This window comes from Lingula anatina, chromosome 2 (assembly GCF_051362555.1).
Source record: "Lingula anatina isolate TDL-2025a chromosome 2, LinAna3.0, whole genome shotgun sequence".
Classification (NCBI taxonomy): domain Eukaryota; kingdom Metazoa; phylum Brachiopoda; class Lingulata; order Lingulida; family Lingulidae; genus Lingula; species Lingula anatina.
Window position 1 is genome coordinate 15,877,229 of NC_141768.1, and position 17,439 is coordinate 15,894,667.

General features: G+C 35.0%; 1 protein-coding gene across 5 annotated transcripts; it reads left to right on the top strand.

Annotated features, from left to right (window-relative positions):
- The first annotated feature begins 205 nt into the window (after window positions 1-205).
- Window positions 206-11,820, top strand: LOC106174248 (transmembrane protein 184B). 5 transcript variants are annotated; one of them, XM_087004080.1, is made up of 8 exons: window positions 206-522; window positions 4,426-4,680; window positions 6,037-6,202; window positions 6,917-7,007; window positions 7,917-7,992; window positions 8,184-8,275; window positions 9,020-9,189; window positions 9,667-11,820. In XM_087004080.1, exons 2-8 carry the CDS (start codon window positions 4,447-4,449, stop codon window positions 10,182-10,184), a joined length of 1,347 nt encoding a protein of 448 aa, XP_086860206.1. In that variant the 5' UTR covers window positions 206-522; window positions 4,426-4,446; the 3' UTR covers window positions 10,185-11,820. The 5 variants fall into 5 exon arrangements, with proteins under 5 accessions (XP_086860206.1, XP_013411159.1, XP_013411158.1 ...); XM_013555705.3 differs by having other exon boundaries at window positions 208-522; window positions 4,447-4,680; XM_013555704.3 differs by lacking the exon at window positions 206-522 and adding an exon at window positions 1,391-1,574 and having other exon boundaries at window positions 4,447-4,680.
- The last annotated feature ends 5,619 nt before the right edge of the window (window positions 11,821-17,439 follow it).

Sequence of the window (17,439 nt, forward strand, 5' to 3'; positions counted from 1 at the left end):
TAGGCTCATCGTATAGGTTATATTTAAATGCAGTATTCGTAAAAATAATGAATAATGAGTTTTTTCTCGTTAAATGAATAATTCTATTAAAATTAACCACGATAATTTTTAGAAATATGTTAAATTAGGCAATAAGTTATTCCCCCAAAGTCTCAATTTGTAAGTATTCGTTTTCCGGTCTTCATTTACAGAAAACCGCAAGAAGAAATATATTCAGAGAATCAGGCGTTTCACTTGGTTTTCAGCTTAACGTCGTTACTTAACTATTTTGATAAAGATGTTTCTTTTAAATGTGCCAGTTTGTGTAAATTTCAGATGAGTACATATGATGAACTCCTAGCAACTCGTTCATTGAACGGAAGTTTATTGACGTCAATATGACTCACGCATGCGTGATGATTTCTTAATTTTTCTCAGTGTTTTCTGCTAGTAATCACATTCATTATTCAAATCTCGTGATGCTGCCTTCCATATGCATATTTACGTGACTTGACTGGCGTTTTGTGACACAATTAGTATAAGGTAAGGACATGCCCACAAACTACGTAAATTGTAGACCTTCTCCCAGAATATTACCCCATTTATATTTCAAAGTACATGTAGAAGATAGAAGGAACAAATGGATAAGACGAACTCGAAGACTGTCTAATGTAAACACTAAAATCAGAATCTATAAAAAGAAACAGAGTGAGGTACAGTATGTGCGGTTTTAGCTATGAATAATTAGCCTTGTTGATTATATCTCGTTTCTGAATTATCAAGGTGAAAACCTTTAGCAGCTGTTTTTATGATACAAAAAGTACTAGTAATAGTATCTTTACTCTTTCTAATTTTAATCTTATGATAGCTATCCAAATAGTCATGTGAAATGTTTAAAACTCATTGCTTTTTGTGATGCCTTTTACGTTTGAGCAAATGCTCTGATGTATTATTTTAATTTTGCTGAAGCACCACTACCAGTGTGTAATTTCCACAAAATCATTATGTCATGGAGTAACAAGGTATCATTCATTTCAAACTGAGTAACAGTTCGGGCTAATGTGATATTATTGTGTTCACAATGGTATTAACCAGGTAGTGTCAGTTAAATTAATCCTAACTTTGGTATTTCCTGAAAGGATTAATATAGTCATATAATACAATAGAAATCCCAGATGAACCAACACTTACAGCAATTTCTGGATACTGAAACAATGCACCCTGTTGGTCTGTTAGCACATGTCAACACCAAAAGGAAAAGGAAGTTTATTGTTCAAAACGTGATACTCATATCGTTTTTTTTTTAAGTTGTAGTTTACTTAGTACATAGTAGTTCAATAGGCACTATGGTTTTAAGTTCTTAATTACCATAGGAAGTTATTAAAATGCCACCCGGGATTACTTAAAACCATTGCAACTGGTTGTGTGCTTGACAGCAGTTGAGTTAGATTGGCTTTCTTTAGTCAGAAATCCAAATCTGTGTTGAGATAGTAAGTATTAAGTCAGCTTGGAGGAAAAATTGACCCAAGAATCAAGACACTACTACCCTGGGTATGAGGTGACATTTTGTTATAACCACTGGAATTGATTGAATGGTATGTTGCAATAGCAAGGTAAGGACATATAAGATCTTAGTGAAAATATTATTATGTAGATAGCTTGGGGGTATTTTGTATAATTGCATGGAATGGGAATTGAATTTTCCCTGAGGACTATGCAGAATACACATGATATGATGAAAATATTACAAGTATTTCACTGTGTTAGAAATTGTTTCTTTTCTGTTACAAGTTTTAAGTTTATACATAGAAGTATTTCAACCAGCTTTGGTACAATATCTGAGCATTGCTGGTTCAAAGGTCTTTGGAAACTTTTCCCTTTACAAACAAAAGGTATTAATTAATGGTGTGCTGTATGGTATTGTATGTATTAATTGCCTCTGGATAATGGCATGTATGTAGATGTAACATGTATCGTACATGCAATATATGAGCAAAAATTATCATTATTACTATTTATTAGCCAAAAATACTGTCTGTGAAACTAACATTGCTTGGTGACGAAAAGTTAAATTCGTCATTGACATGTTTCTGATTGCTGTGGCATTGAGTTAAAGCAAATATTAAGCAATGGATACAACAGAAAGCTAAAATACATCCTAAACTTTAAATAGTAAGATCATGGAAAAAAGCAACAGAATTATATATGAATGATATACTTAACTAGTACTTTGAATCCATGTCATTGAAAGAAGTACATGAAGTAGGTTACACTGTATCTGGCACCACTATCAAAAAAGTAAATAGATAAAAAGTAGGGAAAAAAGTGTCAAATTTTGTCTGCTTGATGTTTATGTTGTAATTATACATATTGATGTTATGCGGGTGATCAGGCATACTACATGGGAGAAGGCAAGGCTTACAGCTTACGCCAGGGGTTATGAACACAATATATGTTGGTATAATCAGATATACTATATACTGTGATGTCAGCAACCCTGTAATGCTTTGCAAGCCACTCTGCAGGGGTTTCCGTTATTTTCTTCACAGTTCTCTGCCTCCCACTTTCTCAGTGTGTATTCACATTGAAAAAAATTGAGCCAGTGCTAGAGCAATATTATTGATATCATAGCAATCTGACAGTTGCCCTTGCAGCAGTGCTCCACCTTGTTGAATAGAGGGGTTCACTCTGTTCACTGGGACAGGCAAACACTGAACTGGCAGTATTCCAGTTTCCATTTTGTATCAAACATTAAAACTTGCTTTGATCTGGAGGGATTTTTTCCATGTGAATGCAACCTAGGTTAGCATTGTGAGTGGAGCAGCCAGCAAACCTCTGAACAGATAAGTGATGCTTAGTATGCTAATGAAAAATCAATGCTTGGGAGAAACTGCTATAGAAACAGACTAATATGAACATGCAGGAGAATATGTGTCTTCTTAAGTAGGGCCTGCTTGCCTGCTCTACCATATGGAGCGTGACACATTAGATCGGTAAAGAGTGAGGGGATTTGCTTGATACTCGTGAAGGCCTCATCAGTGAGGAGTTTCATTAAGGTAGAGAAATGGGAGGATTGATGATATACATTGAAAGACTTAATGTGACCTACAGGTCCTGATTACTATGCAGATACAGTAATATGTACTTACTGTGGATATTTCCTTTTATTTATCTTTAGGATTTGTTTAATAATTTCTGAGGTTGATAAGTCTTTTTAAAATATGGCATTATCTTGGTGTTGGATACACATTTAATTGGTTCTGAATGGTGTGAAGTGATTAAATTAGAAAAACAGTACCATATGGTGTATTTCTAGCTGCAATATTGTTTTGAAGAAATAAGAACAGGTTTGCTTTTTCCAGTAAGGGGAATTTTTAAGTGTGTAGTTAATCATTGTAGTACTCAGATGTTTTTTTTTTTTTTTTTTTTTTGCAGATATTTTGTTTGGCAATTGAATTGTTAATGTTCAGCTTCCACTTAATGTAGTTATAATGAGGGCATAAATGCAGTCACGAGAGCAATTAAATCAACAAATATGCTGCAGCATTTACATTAAATTGCATATTATTGAAAAGTTATTCATCCCTTATTTCCCAAATAGCCTGCGACAATCTAGCCATTCAGCACTAAAATTGTGCCTTTTATAGAGATATGCATCAAAAATTAAGGTAAATTAAGCAATGGGATTTAACAAAAAGCTTTGCGTCACAATGCACATTCTTACCCTGAATCAGTTCCCCCCCCCCAAAAAAAAAAAGGAAAGAAAGAAAGAAAAAGATAAAATCAAAAAAAAGCAACAGGTGAATATAAGCCTTTTTGTGTACCAGTACAGAATCGCACCACAAGCGAATTGGGATACTGTGTGTTCTTTTTTCAGAAAATGATGCTAATCAAGGAACATGATTATAGTTATTACTGTAATGTCAGTCTAGGTTCTTGATATGATATAGTGAGAAGGTGGCCATTTTTACCGTGGCAGTTATTTTTAAGGTTTTTGATAACCATGCTTGATTTAAATTAAGGTTGCCTGTCAGTTAACCATAGGAATTCTTTGACATTGTCGAGTCTCGAACCAATAATGAGTGAAAACTGCATTTTAGTTGAAACAAAAGAAAAACCTTTTACATACACATAAATTATGCAAACTAATTTAGTGTAGAGCCTTTCTGTCTAGTTTTCTTTTCTTACACACTGTAAGAGAGATTTTTTAACATGACACATCTTTCCTGGGCCCATTTCAGGACAATATTTCAATTAGAAAAATGGCATAATAATCAAAATCTGGAAGTTTTGAACCAAATTAATGTAAAATAATCAACTATTTTACGTTTTCCTTAGCCAAAATTTTCCCTAGCCAATTATGTTCAACATTTTTCTCAAATTAAACATGTTAAAAAGAGTCCAGTTTTAAAATTTTTATCATTTATTTTATTTATTTGCATTCAGGTGTTTATTCTGCATTTCCAGATGGCTGGTGTCAATAACTCCAGTACAACAGTCCATGGCTCTGATGTCACTGCCACAATCTTTACTGCAGCTAGTACAATGTTAACAGAGAACACGGGATCCCAGAGTCCACAGAATACAACCCCCATCATCAATGTGACCACCCACCAGCCACCTATATTCCTACAGTCTGCTGCAGCACAGGGCATTTCTGGAGCACTGGCATTTGCTGCACTGTTTATTACAGTGCACCAGGTGAGGTCGGGGAATATGGTTTAGAACATGTAACCTGGTTGGCATGGAAAGATATCTTTGCATCATCTGTGATGTACTTTTTAACCTAATATTAGAGGAAGCTGAACCCTACATTTCACATTGGGGGTACTATGCCTAATGTAGGGGAAGTGTTTCACATTATATTGGGGTGGGAACATTGGTGGCACTCATCAATTGGGTTTTTTTCTGGGATTAAGGGCAAAGATTTGCTTTGTTTTAAAACAAGATTTTACTCCTTGCCAATTTACATTGGATTTATTGTGAACTGAATGTAAAAAACTGAAAGCCACTTGTTACTTTCATAAGTAGGGTGATACAAGATAAGCATTTTTGATGCCAGGCCAGTTTCACTTCACACACATATATCATGTATCTTTTCGAAAGCAGTGTAAGTTATTTGTGCAAGGGAATGAAGACAAGACAGAGTTTAAAGGTATTGATTGGCACAATTCAATTTCAGTTGCTAGTAATTTGCAAATTTGACTTCACCCATAGCACTTGGAACCAAATCAACTAAGCTTAAGAGATATGCTCGTGAAATTTCATTATTTTCATTGGTTATTTGTAACAAGTTGAAATGTCTTGCCTCCATGGAAAAAAATGGCAGATTGCACTATACTGATAAGGTTCTGATCAAGCTCTACTTTCAACAAATTTCATTTTCTATTAGTTTCACCACAGCTATGAAAATATCAGTGTGTATGCACTCTAGGGTCCTGTTGGACTTTAAAGGTATCCCTTTTCCTTTCCTGTCACACTCTAGATATTGTACTAATAAGTGCACCAGACTTTGGTCACCAAATTCAGGGTAATACCACATTTCAGACTTAATTGTGAATCAGTCAGCAAAAGTAGAACTGCAGTTGAATTTTCATTATGCATCAGTTTACTTTCAATTTGCTTATTTCTGATTGAAAATAATAGACAAATTGTTAAGCTGATTGTGCTAGTTGTGCTAAGACAACAAACTGTGTTGTACTCCAACACAATGAAGGATATCGGAGAAAGGTTCAGTTCTGAGGAAGACTATCTTAGCTAACACAATTTATGTCCTCTTGTCTAGAATATTGATCCACTGAACAAAGGAATGATAAGGACATTGAGCACTTATATTCATTAGAATATAATACTAGTTTATATGTACACATAAGGTTTTCCTTGTTTTTTTATTTTTATTATTGTTTTTTTTTCAAAATATTGGGTGATGATATTATGATTTCTCACAGCTTTTTTGTCAGAAGCATTGCAATATGGAAAATGGAGAATCAATAGATTATGATGCAGTAATGTTAATTAAGTATGTCAACTCTAATCATGATGTATGTTTTTCTCCAGATCTATCTGTATTTGAGATATTACAATGTCCCCAATGAGCAGCGTTGGATTGTGAGAATCCTGTTCATTGTCCCCATCTACTCCTTTGACTCCTGGCTAAGTCTCATGTTCTTCAGCAATGACAGCTATTATGTTTATTTTGACAGTGTGAGGGACTGTTATGAAGGTGAGTAGGATGCTCATTATTATACAATTATGGACTTAAGATGATGTCAACATGTTGTTTTTTAGACTTTGAAAGTGATACTGACTTGGGTACATGGCAGAACAGAACTCAGAAAAGAGATATCAGGTTGAGATCTCTGCTCTGAGTTCTGTAAAACATCATATTCCTATCATCCATTTTTTTTTTGATTATTTTATTGATAAAAAGTTTCCTTTTCTCTGATCAGTCAAAAGTGCAGTAGCGTCTGGTAAATAAAATTATTTTTTATCAGACCTCATATCCATTGATACATCAATAATGAGATAACAACAGTATGATTGATTTATAACCTGAATATTTCAGCTTTAGTTGCTTTCTTGGTGAACATTGACGTTTGGGTTGGAAATCTGCTTGAGCTTTCAGTCAATATGTTGTTTTGCAGACCTCTGCCAAAGTCAATAGTTGTATGTTATCATCATAAAGACACTTTGGAGCATGTTTTTATTCTTTAGTGTTTGGTTTTAAAATAGAATCATTGCAACCAGAGACATGTACAGGCATAATATTGTTAAGATTATGTAGAATGAATCACATAATATTGTTTTCACTAATAAAAAGAGACACAAATGCAATATAAAGGTATGTAATGAAACTAATGATACATAAAAAGCAAGATTTCCTGGCATGCTCATTAACTTGATTGTCACTTCATGAAATGGTCTTTTCTATTTGTAGCATTTGTCATCTACAATTTCCTGAGTCTGTGTTATGAATACCTTGGTGGAGAGGGTGCAATAATGACAGAGATTAGAGGAAAACCAATAAGGTGAGATGTAAAATCTGTTTAGATCAATTATAAATATATGATAATTGATCTTCAACAAGGTTCCCTAACTACCCCATGTAGTTGTGAGCATTTCTGCCATTTCCACACAATTTTTATAGATTTGCTGCCATTTTTCCTCACTCTCAAGCTTTCTCCCACAACACTACTGATATGTTTTGTGTTTCTCCCACATACTTACAGATTTTCCCTCTTAGCTAACGATGAAAAGACTCTGTGACCCATGCATTGTTGCAAAAGGCAATTAAAGCAACCATGTCAATTCCCAAAGTAATTTAAGGTTTCAGTTAGCAGATCATACGTTCAGATTTGTCTGCAAAAACCTCTGGAGGCTGAGCTTTTTCATGTCAAGCAAATTTGAAGTATTGATTAGGAATGAATAGAATGATTTATTAGGTTAGTGAACTTTTTCAAGCTGTCCTGTATCCTGTGTTGCACAAAGATCTGTAATTTACTAGTGCTGTATTTGTACATTGGATTTACCTTACAAGCTTATGCAAATTGTTATGTATTAGGTTTGTCAGACATATGATGTATAATGAATTTGCAAATTTTTATAGAAGAAATTAGATTGCTATATTTACTGCTCCAATGGTGAAAAATACTTTTTGCAGTCATTTGTGTTTAGTAACATAGATGTCATAAACTGCTTCTTTCAAACAAGTGAATTTTTTTTTTTTTTTTTTTTTTTTTTTTTTTTTTTTTTTGGGCAAAATAATGAAAATAAGATGGAATTCCATTATCAGAGATGCATTTGTTGATATGAACTGTGATTGATAAAAGTGATTTGGTTTTTCATTTTTTTTAAATCACTTGGACTTATAATTTTTTGGTTATGAAGACTTGAGGTGGTCTGGTCTTGCTAATTTATTGGGGTCTTTGTTGTTGCAGGGCCAGTTGGTTTTGGTGCACGTGCTGCTTAGCTGGCAAGACGTACACCATCGGATTTTTGAGATTTTGTAAACAGGTGAGTAATATTGCCTGCTTTAAATGAAGAAATGCATTTTTTTGTCTGATATTTAAAACTAATTCAGGGTATTACTGCAGTGCTTTTGTCAGTTAAATGTTTCTGTATATAACATTCTTCAATTTGATTATTTTATAATTATCTTTTATTTAGACAGAGTAATGAATCAATCAGTTTTTTATAAATTGTAGGCTACCCTTCAGTTCTGCATTGTCAAGCCAGTGATGGCTATTATAACCCTCATCCTGCAGCCATTTGACTATTACAAAGACGGCAATTTCTCGTAAGTAATTACCCATTTCCAGTTGGCTGATTTGAATTTGTTACCTCTGGATGGCTTGTTATTTCAAAGCTGATATAGTCTTAAGAAAACAGTGAATCTGAAAAGTATCTTAAATGTAAAGAAGATCTATTTGAGACAGATATCAATATCATCCTACTGATGCATTCCCCTATGTCAGCGTTGTGATATGCCTGGTGGTGATATATGTAATATTCAATAATAATATGTTGAAATAAAGGCTGTAATTGGGGAGAAGACTATTCACATTTTGTAAGATTTGTCAGATGATTGAGCAGAAATACTCTCGGACTGATTAAAAAGATCACAATCACTACTGGTATTTTGAGTTTGAAATCATGAGGTTTGATGGGATTATATATCTCTAGGCTAGCAGAGTACTTGAGCAGCTGTTGAACAGTTGCTGTGCACTTCTTGCCTCAAATATGTTTACTCTGTGTTTTTACTGTACAAACTTTCTGTAGCTCATTCAAATCAGTGTTCCACATGCTTTTCTTAAGTGGGTCTGATGGAATCAAGGTGAAAGACGAGAAGATAATCTGTTGGGACCTAATTCAACATTCGTCTGCCATAAAAAGTTTCTTATATTACCCTTATCTCCCACATTTGTATCATTTTGTTTTATTCCCAACATTTCTGTGCCATTTCATATCACCTAAATCTGTCACATATTACCATTGTGCTTTAAGCTACACACGAATACAGAACCAAACTTTTCTATTTTAGCCCAGAGAGTGGTTATCTGTACATTACCATAGTCTACAATATATCAGTGAGTCTGGCCTTGTATGCCCTGTTCCTGTTCTACCAGGCCACCAAGGAACTGCTTAGCCCATATGATCCAGTGCTGAAGTTCTGTGTTGTCAAGTCAGTCATTTTCTTGTCATTCTGGCAAGGTAAGTGGTATTTTGATTATAGGAAATGAAAAAGTACATGTTGTGGGAATTGATTTTAGATCGAATGTCGAAATGTGATTGTTTCTAAGGCCAACAAGGCAGATTTGAGAAATGTTATATCAAGTGGAGTTTTGAATTTCAATTAGCTTTTGTTGAGGTTTCCTCAATCTGTTTGCTAAGATTACAAGGTGTCTGAGATCTGAAACTCCATGTGAGTTCACATAGAGCCTTAAATGACCAATCAAATTAGACTGTTTAAATCACACTGCTGGCTTAGAAATGTGTTTCCTGGCTACATTTAAACTAAATCATACTAAAGCACAACCAATAGTAATTCTCACAACCTTATGTGAATACTGAAGCATCATCTTATGATAATGAATGTATGTAAAAATAGCAAATCACTATTAAAACTTTTGAAATCTCTTCCCCTTAAATGCATTCGAACATCTGTTACATTCATTTTCTCTCTTACAGGAGTGGTCCTTGCCATCTTAGAGAAGGCAGGTGCTATAAGCCCCATTTATTCAGACAACGGAGTCCAAGTAGCAGGCCAAGGAACAGTGGCAGCTGGATACCAGAACTTTTTTATCTGTATCGAAATGTTTGTGGCTGCCATTGCACTGAGATTTGCATTCCCACACAGCATTTACATGGACCAGCCGGCGACAGGCCACGGGCGCACGGTGTCCCTTCAGAGTATTTCCAGCAACCTGAAAGAAACCATGAACCCCAAGGATATCATGCAGGACGCAGTGCACAACTTCCACCCGCAGTACCAGCAGTACACTCAGCATGATACCAAGATGTCCAAGGAAGAGGAAAGGATCGAGGCTGAAAGGGACAGGAGATACCAACAAAATGGTGAAATTCAACGGCATCAGCAATTGCAGCAGCAGCAGCAACAGCAACATCATCGCCCACAAGGTACACCTGCAAAAATGAGGTACAATGAAAAGACTACACTTCTGAGTTCTGATGACGAGTTTCAGTAAAACTTACATGTCTTACATTGAGGAGGAAATCTCAATTTAGGCACTGACTTAGAAAAACCAAAATCAAGCTTACTATAAAGAATCTGCTAGATAACAAGTTGATTGATAAGGTTTTCATAGGAAAATTGAATAGAAATATCCTCGTCTTGATTGAATAGACCATATTATTCACGGGCAATTTTGTTTAAGTTGATAGTTTATCTGTAATTTCTTATGGTAGTTTCTTTTCTGAAGATAGGATTAAATTACTTAAACTTTGCAAGGTACTGCATCTACAGATAACCAATTGCTGTTGGTATTAATACTTTTTTATTTAGTCAGAATAGTACTTTGGAGCTGCAATATTCAGAGAATATTGTGAATGCAAGTGTATCAGTGCATCAATCTGTCAATTTATAGTACCAGCATAGACGTCCAATCCCAAGGACTAAGCCCAAGCAAAATGTGAGGCCCTTGGTTCAAGGACTTATTCCTATCTATCCACTATGCTTGATTGGTTTAACTGGACTCCTGTGTCTTATTTTATACTAAAGCATCGTACAATCTAGTCTCCTTGATAGATATTGTAATGGACATAAGGTTTTCACTGAGGAACACATGGTAATGTGTTTGTACATTTAACTGTAGCACTTCTATATATAAGCATTATCCTTGTAACTTAATCAGTCAAGAAAATGAGTTTCTTGTCTGTGTCTGTTTACTTTGGTGAGGATGGAAAGATTTGAACACCAGCATGATTGCAGTATTTTATAAAGACGAGATATTATATTTGATTGGGTTCTTGAAGGTACACTTCTTAGGCGATGTGAAACCTGAAATGGCAAACTGTTTAATAGCACAGTGTTGTGACCTTTAGAGAGTTCAGTGTGATTGATAGATTGTTTCCTTTAGAAAAGACAGAATTAATAAGAGAACTTTCTATAATCTGATTTTAGCTGTTTCTAACAGTATATATCAAATCAGTTTGTAAAAAAAAACCTGATGTGATAATATTTATTTGCTGTAATATTTTGGATGTTGTCATTGTTATTTGCTTTGTTTCAACATGGTGCCATTTATTGTAAGAAAAGATTATTTATTGATATGACACATAACAGTTTCATACTTTTTTTTTTTTTTTGAAAAAAAAAACAGTATTTCCCTTTGATTCATCAAAAAATGTAAGATATTCTAACATTTCAGAGACTTTTTGACACACATCAGAGACTTTGACACATACGTATAAAGATTTAGCTTCAAAGGAACTGGCATACTATTCAATGTATATTTAGAATAAATTGCACAAACATTTTTCCTCCTCACTATGGTACCTTGTGGAGTTTCTTCTACAATGGACATGTGGTTTAGTATATATTGTCCATAAATAATTGATTTCTAGTTTTATTAGAGTTTATTCCAAATAGGAAGTGTAGATAACAGTGGAAATAATGATTTGATGTGTAAGATGTCTCCTGTCTCAGCTGCACAATCTTCCAGTGGAGTGTACTGTACTTGAGGTAGATAGTATGGAACATGGCGTGAACACTTCATTGTAAAATAAATAAATATATATATATATACTAGCAAGCATTACAAGTATATGTATACATTATTGTAAGATATATCAACAGAATGGAAATACATGTGTCGTATGACAGTAAGATTTTTTCTTGTTTTTTCCCCAATGTAATTTTTGAATGCTGTGTGTGTGCGTGTGTGTGTGTGTGTGTCAATATTCTTACAAAGTAGCAAGTTGCTCCATGGTATGAAAGATACATGGGCTTAGATAAAAATCTTAAAAGCTTTTTATTACAGCTTTGATGTTTTCAAAAATCTATGCCAAAGCAAATCCCATGTCACAGTATCTGACTGTGGTTATCAGGAGTAATTAATGTAGACAGCTGCCCTCAGTATTGTAATATGTGATAATTTCCCTAGAAATTTTGGTTATCACAACTTCACACAATTACCTTTCAAATGATAAAAGGAATGTCATACGTTAGCCATAATCTTCATTATGTGGTTATCATAAAATGGCCTGCTCGGGATGTTGATGTTGGGTAGAGGAGCATGTTCCATGTTGTAAGATACAAGTTGTGATATTGATTATGGGGCTTCATTTTCATGTGAGGGTATCAAGTGAATACCTTCAATAAAAATTCCAATACGCAAAATATTACACCAGTTTAATCCCAGCCTCATTGGTTTTAATGAGTTTGGATATTGATCTGAATATATGAGTCTTATTCCATACATTTATTACATTGAGAGGGGGTTTGTTGGCAAATTGGTGTAGGAAGAAGCGGGTTCTGAAGCAAATTGCGGGTAGATCATCTTCCCTATATAGAACCTTCACTTAAAAAGAGATTTCTTGGTCATTTATAGATGACTTCAAAGGGTACAAAGAAGTTCTCAAAGGTCAGAGCTATTCAACTTGCGTTTGGTCTGACTTTTTTGAAAAAGGCATCGTTTTTTTTTTTTTTTTTTTTTCTATCAGCGACAAAGATGAATGAGTTTTTACTCTAATTTTTGAATAACGATGACTTCTGTTGCACTGACGATTGAGATCTAGGGAAGAGTTGGGACATATTTTCGTCCGAGGGGGAAATATGATTTCCAAATTCATTAATAAGTGTTCATAATTGCTGAATAATCGTTCAAGGCTTAGAGCGAGCACTGCCTTGCACCACTGCTGTAGTAAATATGACTGCTAATTTTGCACCCCCTCCCTCTTTGGATATGGAAAGAAAAGAACACAACCTTAGGTAGGCCAGGTGCATTCACACAGTTTAGTCGTACACTGCGCTTTTTACCTATCATTGTAACATTGTGGATTGGCATGGCTTCAACACCAAGTCTGATTTTTAACTGTGAGACAAATTTTGTTTTCCCACTGTAAGGCCATTTATTCCCGACTACTGTTACTTTATTTTCACAACCCTATCTGGTCGGGTTGTTGGAGTGTGCGTACAATGGCGTTCATGATTACCACCGAGGCCAATTAAATAAAGGACCGGTCTTAACTTTTAAACCGAAAATTTCCTCCTCTTTGAGACAAAATAAACCGGGAGTAATCCAATTAAATGAATACTGCAAATGTTTTATAACAAGACAGACATGTTTTATGTCTCTGATTATAATAGACCAAGCCGTCACATTCATATGGAATAAAAATAACAAAGTACATGTGATATTTGTCTGTAGCTGTAGGGTGCAAATATCAGCATGCCAACGGAGGAAAAAGATACTTAAAAACTATAATCAAATAATGCATTAAGTACAATGACGTTCATTAAAAATACTTTTAAAAATAAAATCTGATACCGAGAAGGCTTAAATATCCTTGTGATGACGTGTCGGTGATGGGTGCAGCATACTCCCTCCATTGTAAGGCTAACAATAATTGTACTTAACAAGTGCCATCATTTGTTCATCGTTTCTACAGTTCACCAGTGCAAGGGGGTAAAGGACCATGGTGACTAATTTGTATAACTATCAGCATTTCAGTGACAAATTCTGGAGTCTGAATTGGGAAATATTACAAGTTTCACTCGACATACCTATGACTGTGGGGGATTTTCAAACGCGTTGGGAGAACCTCTAGCAATTCATTTTGGCGGGGAAATCACATGGAGAGATTCTAAAAGCAGGTGCACGATCTATCATCCACAGATTAGGTCGTAAACTACATCACGGTGACGTAACAAACATCGTAATTTTCAAGCTAACTAGAGACTGTTACACCAAGACTTTAATGGTGTAGCATATGAAGTTTTTTTACTTGTTTTTTTTCTTTTAACAGTTCGCTGAAGTAACAATTTTACCTTCACTATCTATGCCCAGCTAAGTCACTGAGTGCGAGTGATACAGATGTTACTGACAGATAAGGTAGACGTTCGATTTCTCAACATCTCTCTTCAAAAGAAAATGATTCAATTAACATCTTTCCAAATATTTTTTTCTGTATTGTTTCATGGAAAAAACGCAGTGCAAATAGGATTACGAATGTTTTGATTAGTTGTGGAGAAACAAACTTAATTTACGAGATATTAAAGAATCCATGATACAAGAGACACGCTTCAAAATATTACAGGGTGTAACACAAAATAAGACCACTCAAGAGAATAAAAACATATCATAAATAAAAATCACGTAAAATTAAGGCACTTGTCATTTCTGAAGACTGAATATTTTTTCCTTAGATTCCGTGCAGCTAAGACTTGAAAAATATTTTAAGGGAAGACCTAAGGGATAGTGCCCTTCTCTTTCCGGCAATGAGAAAGATTCACGTAAAGAAAAAGAATCTGATGCAGAGTGATTGAAGATCATAAATGCAGTAAAACAGCAAGCATTTGGGGGAACACCAAATAGTCTGCTGTGCTGAAAAGAGTAAAATTAAACCTTGCTATTTACGTGAATTCTCTCCACGTGCTTGATAGATGTTTGTAAGATTTCATCGACATTGCGCCCTGCGTGATCCTATTACTACAGCCATCTTCAATCATGGATAACGACTAATTACATTATTGGTGATAATATCAATGCAAAACGACAGAGAGTTTTTTTCTCTCACCAAACAACGTAGGCTAAATATATTTGTTTTCGCTTCACTGAGAAATGTACAGACCTCAGCCACTGATCATACACATAAAGTAATGGACTAAAACTTGATCATTTTGCCCTTCGTTTGCCACAAGTATCCGTGCACGTGTCACGGCAATAGTTTAAATGTCAAGATGAATAAATTCATTTTATTCATTCTACCCCGCACCCCCCCCCCCCCCCCCCCACTTCTCCAGTTGTGTCTTCTTGTAGGGCCCACCAAACACTAGCTTTGTGCAACCGTTACAGTTAATGGTGCCGTTTTAAAAACCAATAATTCAATGGCTTAGTACTGCTAGTAAACTGCTATTATGATTGTTGAATTGACTTGTTTATACCTGCACCCACTGTCTTTTCTCCGTCGTTAATTTTTTCAAGAAAAAACATATCTATTAAATTGAACTTCATATTGATATTTGTAAATCTATTGATTTCGGTTCTTCGACATTTTATATCAGATGATTTAAACAATGCTCACAAAATAAAAAAAAATTATAGGAACGCCACTACATCTAGCATTTACATTGCTTTTATGTTTTCCAATAAGATTGTTTTAAAGGCAAATCTATTCAAAGCATTTATTTTTAATTTAGCACATCCGTTCTGCAACCAGTGCTAGAAAATGCCTAATATACTTCCCATTTGCTATTTCTGTTACATTGTCGTCTTAATGTTTCCGTAAATGAAAGCACAATTACGGTGTTATACAACTCGTGCAGAGAGAACAGAGAGAACTTGCATGTCATTCAGCCCGTAGACAACTGGGGTAATTAAATCGAAGACTAGTGGAAATTCGAACTATTTATAGCAAGTTATGTTTTAAGGATATTATCAAACTTCGCCCAAAACTCCTTATTCACTTATATACATTCTTTTGGGTAATAGATATATGTTCAGTGTTCAGTTACTAATTCAATTAACATTTACATATCTGCACGTCCACGGTACTAGGAAACAACATTGAGACATGGGGTACATGGCGCCGATCTTGTGAACACGTTTTCCGCTTAGAATATGCATCGCATTTTGCCTAATATTCATAAAGTTTGGAAAATGTAACATAAAACACAAAAAAAATATCAGGGAAGAGTACAATTAACTTCACTGAGTTGGGAAAGCTCGCTGAATCAGCAGTTAAACAGCGATGACATGAAGTCGTTTTTTTGTGAGTTACACGCCAAAAAGTGGGTACCGGATATAGCTAATGTAATCAGTCTCATTTAATATCCGTGTGATCATGTCATTACGTCATCAGTGGAAATCTCCACTCTTTACGCTAAGTCCCTGGTCCGAATCTGAATGGGAAACGAAACTACACGCTAGCTGTGGTTTCGTTGTCGTGCGATTATGGAGGAAACGAAACAGGATTGGGTTATAACATCTGTGAATACACGCTCAGATGACAGAATTTCCTTACACATTGTTGTTTTATGAAAAGCTGACTGTATTCCAGATATTTAAATCCCGAAATTGAACGGTTTGTATAGTTCACGTGTATGGGAGATTTGTACTGAAGTTGAAAACGGACACGATAATAACGCACAAGAACCTGTTTTGTTCACCCATCAAAATTTGCGACGAAGAGCAATTTTTGTTTTCCCTAGTGTGTGTGCTGTAAATGATCCCTGATATGACAAAAAATGACAAAACTTTTCTGAGAGTTTTCTTTTCCACAATGTCTGTGTCACAGATTTAAGCGCTGTTTTAGTGACATTTTCGGCTAATAATTAAAAGTTTAAAATACACAGCAAAATTTGGAAACACAAAATTGTTTGTGATAATAAGACAAATCCATCCCCTTTCACATAATAGCACCCCACTGTAATCCAACACAGGAATATTTTGAAAGACTTTCAAACATTATAACCTATTCATGTTACCCAGTAGCATGGACGTGCATATATATATATATATATATATATATATATATATATATATACAGTATGTCATATACAGTATGTCATCTTACGGGTGACGTCATAATTGCGATTTGGGGGTAAAAACTGAAAAATCGGTTTCAAATTTCTCTTTTAACTGAGCACCCACGATCGCCGCCTCAACGACGATTCAATGATCCAGCGATTTCTCTTAAAAGTCTTAGTTCATATTTTATCGTTGATAAAGCAAAATAATGCCTTTGTTTAATGAAAATCTGTAATTAGGGGCTCGCAACTCCATAACATAAACATTTAAACCAAAATGTCGGCACGGAATTGTAGCCCATACACTCATGGTTAACTCTTGACTGATTTTAGCGACAACGCTATCACTCCGCTCGGGTTATTTAAAGTGTCTGCTATAATGCAATGGGCATTTACCAATTCGTTGCGTAATTTATCTGTATCAACGCAAATAGTCCAAAGGCTTGCTGTGGTTCGCCCTCCTGATTCAACGTGGTATTAGAAGAAAGAGCAAAACGAGATACATGTATAACTTTACTTTAAATAATTCCGATAGACAGAGAGATCGTTCTCTGAACACAATGATATCGCTGAAGTCCAATATGTAGCAGGAAGTTCCGGTAGGCCTACTATGCCGAAGGCAAAGAGTGGTAAATAATTCCGAGTTGAAGCCTAAATTTGATATGAGTGTAATATTGAAACTAACCAGCTTTTACAAGGCATTCAGGAATGTGAAGTACATTAGTTGAAATCACGCATGGATTCAGTGATTG